Here is a 4,310-nt window from a genome sequence, read left to right as displayed (position 1 = left end):
ATTAAGCTAAAAGAGTAATAATAGTAAAGGATGAAAACAATAGAAATAGAGATACAAGAGACGAGAGATTTCTTATTCATCCAAATGTGTTCAACTGTGTCCAAATATTACATACAACCCAACTATATATAGGAATACATTGAGAACACCAAAGGTTGTGTTATAAACATGGTTAGTAACTGTTTAGGGGTTATAGAAATAAAGTGTGAGAGTAGTGATCATAAAGTAATGGGGGTTACTTCTACAAAAGTTATGAACATGAAGTAGTGGGAGTTATATGTAGAGAAGTAATAGACATCCACACATTAATATTTTCATAACACGTTGCACTTAAGTGACCCAAGATAGCAAAGGGGTCGTTTGGCGTGAAGGATAAGCAAAAATAATTTCGGGATAAAATTTTAATGCCTTCTTATTTAATATTTAGTTGGAATAAAAATTCGAAATAATTAATCTCGGAATTAGTTATCCCGGGATTGTAGCCTTATTTATCCACATTGAGGGTGGAATAAGAATCCGGGGATTAGTTATCCCTAGATAATATGTTTCCCAACCAAACGAGCCCTTTACAATGTTAACCACCTCCTTTTTTTTTTTTTTTTGTCTTTCCAAAAGTGTCAGAAAATATGTATTTAGAATCTCTTTTATTTGCTTTCCTCCCTAATTCTTAACTTATATATTGCTGGTAATTTTTTCAATATTACTGAAAAACAATGAGCTGCCTTATGTACTTATGGAAGTGTATGCAACTGCATGCACTAATATACATATTTGCAATGTGTGTTAAAAATTTTAAACAAAAAAAATATAAACAAATAAAAACATATTCATTCAACCACCGTTAAGACTCACAGTATTCAGACCATATCTACACATGTGCAGAAGAATGTTTCAAAATGTTCTTTTATATAATAAAAATACACCACCTTTGAATTAAATAATTTTAGATAATTATAGCGAAGTAGCTTTTCCGAATGTTGTCTTTTTTGAGTTTGAAGGGTCATTTTAAGGTGCTTTCTAGCTAGATATAATCAGGGGGAATATAGCTTTTCGGCTGGGTTGATCTTAATCCATAACCTTTGACATAAAGATTAAATATATATATATATATATGTGTGTATGTAAATTACTAAAATCTCAATAAATGTTAAATTCGAATCCGTAATTTAACACGACAATGAATTTGAAACCAAATTTTTTAAAAGTTGAACACGTTAAAATTAAATTCTATATCCACTTCAAAACACAATGTATAAGTGGAGTTGCATGACAGCAAACTCACCCTAAAGGATAAGTTGGAGCTTTATGAGGTGATGACAGCAAACTCACCCTAAAGGATAAGGACTGGACCATATATCTTGATCTTCTTCTTTTAGGAAACAAGACATGATAGAATATATACAATAGAAACACATATTACTGATACTTTTGGAAAGTTTTCTTCTTTTTTCTTTTTCTTTTTGGTGATTGAACAATTAATATGGAATTAGCTTATATTGGGATACAATAAATGTCTCACTCATGCTCAATCTTGTAATAGCATAAAAAGAAAATCAAGGGGATTTTTAGAAATTACAATGTCATCAACATATTTTTTTTCCAATTAGTTTGCGGGTTTTTTACCTTTCTAGTAAAATATTATAAATATTCTCCTATCCCTGACTAAAAAAAAATTAAGACAGTATGATCACATTGTCGAAACTGAAAATTTAAAAATCTCAATACTTTTTTTTCTTTTAAACATGTATAAAGGGGTAAAGAATATTCAGTAGCATTAGTACATAAATTATTGGAATTCATGACACTGCGTTACAAATTGTGGCCTCTGGATACTAAAATTGATGATATATATATCAATCACAAAGCAGTGAATAACATCCACTCCTCCTTAAGAAAATCAAAATTAACAATGCATGACCCAACATCTTGAAATTACAATGAAGCTTGCAAAGACCAAAAAAAAAAAACAAAAAAAAAAAGAAGCCCATCTCTCTCTCTGTATTTACACGATCATAATAATCTCAAGAAAAAACAAAATAGAAAAGTTTCCACCATGTAATGGATGAAAATCATAAGAGATTAGGTCCAAATCTCAGCAGGAAGAAAAAATGTTACCCGGTACTGGTATCGGTGGAAGGCAACATGTACCGGACAAAACAGTCAAAGTACACAAAAGTTAGCTCGAACATCACCAACAAGTACGCTTCAGTTCCAAATAAGTCGAGCTCAGCTTCATGAATCCTTACTAGCTCGAACATCACCAACGACAAGAAAGCCTCAATTTCAAATAAGTTGAAACTAGCCTTAATTTCAAATAAGTTGAAATTGACTATATATGAATCCTCACTCACTTGAACATCACCATTATAAAAAGATTGAATCAATTGGAATTAGGAGAGGGAGAAGGGGAAAACTCGCCCGTGCTCGTGGAATGGGAAAGGGAGAACAAGGTGGAAGGCAATTACAGGTAACGGACAAAGCAGTCGAGTACACAAAAGCAGCTTGAACATCACCAACAATAAGTACGCTTTAAGTCCCAAATAAGTCAATAGCTCGGACATTACCAATAAAAAATGAAACTAATTGGAAGAAGAGAGAAGTGGAGAACTCATCCTCATGCAACGGGAAAGAAGGAATAAGGTACAAGGCAACAGGTACATGTAAGCTAGTTCGAACATCACCGAAAACCAGTAGGACTTAATCCCAAATAAATTGAGATCGGCCATGTATATCCGTACTAGCTAGCTCAAACATCACCATTATAAAAAATAAAAAATGAATTGGACGAAGGATAGAAGTGGAGAACTCATCCTCATGAAATTGAGAAAGAGAGAAAAAGACATGAAATTTGGACAATTAAATTTTTGTTCAAGACGAATACAAGACTAAACGCCTAGAACAAAGAGTACATTGATATTTTCTCTTTATGATGAAGCAAAGAGGAAGGAAACAAAATTTCCATTTGCTCTCAACATCCACAGCTTGAACTTTGCCTCCACAAGAAGGGCATGCTCCTGCTGCTGCTTGTCTTCCTAGTTCTTTCTCTTCTGCATCACAAACATATATTATCAAACACATTTTTGTTCTCTCTCTCTCACATACACACACTCTCTCTCTTTGTGGGATGTTTATGTTTCTCCCAAATTATGTCTGACGTGATTGGCAAGTGCAATTATATAGATGTGGTATCAAGTGTGTAAAGGATTTTTACATCTGTAATATTCAAAAGGGTTAAAGTGGCAAATAAATTGGATAGGAGTGAGTACTTTTTAAAAGGCAATTAAAGATAGTTATCCAAAATGATTGATTGATGACCTGGAAAAAAAAATAAGGATTGTGGTGGAGTGATAACTATTCCTTCATCCTTTATAAGAGATTTTGAGTTTGAGCCCGACTTAGATTTTAATTACCTTTGTTAGAGAAGCCTTAATATGAGGCTTTATTGAATCCGAATTTAATCGGAGCCCAATGCTAATATTGAGCACCAGGTGGGAAAATAACCTGAAAAATGAAGCAACTAAATTTTAAATTTCATTGATTATGTAGAAAGTATTTACGCAATAGATACCAGATTAAAACCTTTTTTCAACATGTCATCACATATATGTGTTGCCTTCTTTCATTTTATAAGATAAGAATGGGGTCGCTTTTTTGGTAATAGACGAACAAGGAAATTGTGTTATATGATCTAGTACATATGGGGGTTACTTATTTTTACTAAAAATTGGACTAGTTAGTTGCTTAACTAGTTTTTTAATGGTATACAACAAATTAAAATACAATTAAAATAAGTTGACACAATTTAATTGACCACTTAATCCCGAGACGGGTGTTGGTTTTGTAGATAACATTGGCAAAACGCCCCGAGTTCAAAGTGGACGTTTGTCGATGGGTTTGGCCTTTTTACTAAAAATTGGACTAGTTAGTTGCTTAACTAGTTGGTATACAACTTAAATAATTACTTGATACCAGTGCCCTGAGGGCATTGGCAAAACGCCCCGGAGTTCACGTGCAGGGCTTAGTTCTTGTGATGATTACGCTCGAAGCGCCCGATTGTACGCTCTAAACATGCCCAACGCCCAACGCTCGGACTCACCTAACAATTTTTACACAAATTATATGTTAAATTTCTTAATTAAAATAGTTGTCCCTCATAATTCTTTAACAAATAAATGATACTTAATAGTTTTTCATCTATAGAGATAAGAAGATTGGGTCTAACTCAAATAACAAGTCATAGTATTACATATTTACTATTTGGGAACATCGTGAGGGTGAATATCACTTAATATTTTTTTAAAAAATACATA

At 32.9% G+C, this 4,310-nt stretch overlaps 1 protein-coding gene across 1 annotated transcript; it reads right to left on the bottom strand.

Moving 5' to 3' along the window:
* Positions 1–2,600: 2,600 nt before the first annotated feature.
* Positions 2,601–3,165, bottom strand: LOC132040653 (uncharacterized). Its single transcript, XM_059431310.1, has one exon. The coding sequence runs from the start codon at positions 3,076–3,078 to the stop codon at positions 2,869–2,871; it is 210 nt and encodes a 69-aa protein (XP_059287293.1). The 5' UTR covers positions 3,079–3,165; the 3' UTR covers positions 2,601–2,868.
* Positions 3,166–4,310: the final 1,145 nt, after the last annotated feature.

This window comes from Lycium ferocissimum, chromosome 12 (genome assembly GCF_029784015.1).
Source record: "Lycium ferocissimum isolate CSIRO_LF1 chromosome 12, AGI_CSIRO_Lferr_CH_V1, whole genome shotgun sequence".
In the NCBI taxonomy this organism is placed as follows: Eukaryota; Viridiplantae; Streptophyta; class Magnoliopsida; order Solanales; family Solanaceae; genus Lycium; species Lycium ferocissimum.
The sequence above is the reverse complement of the archived record's forward strand: the minus strand, read 5'-3'. Positions and strand labels throughout refer to the sequence as shown.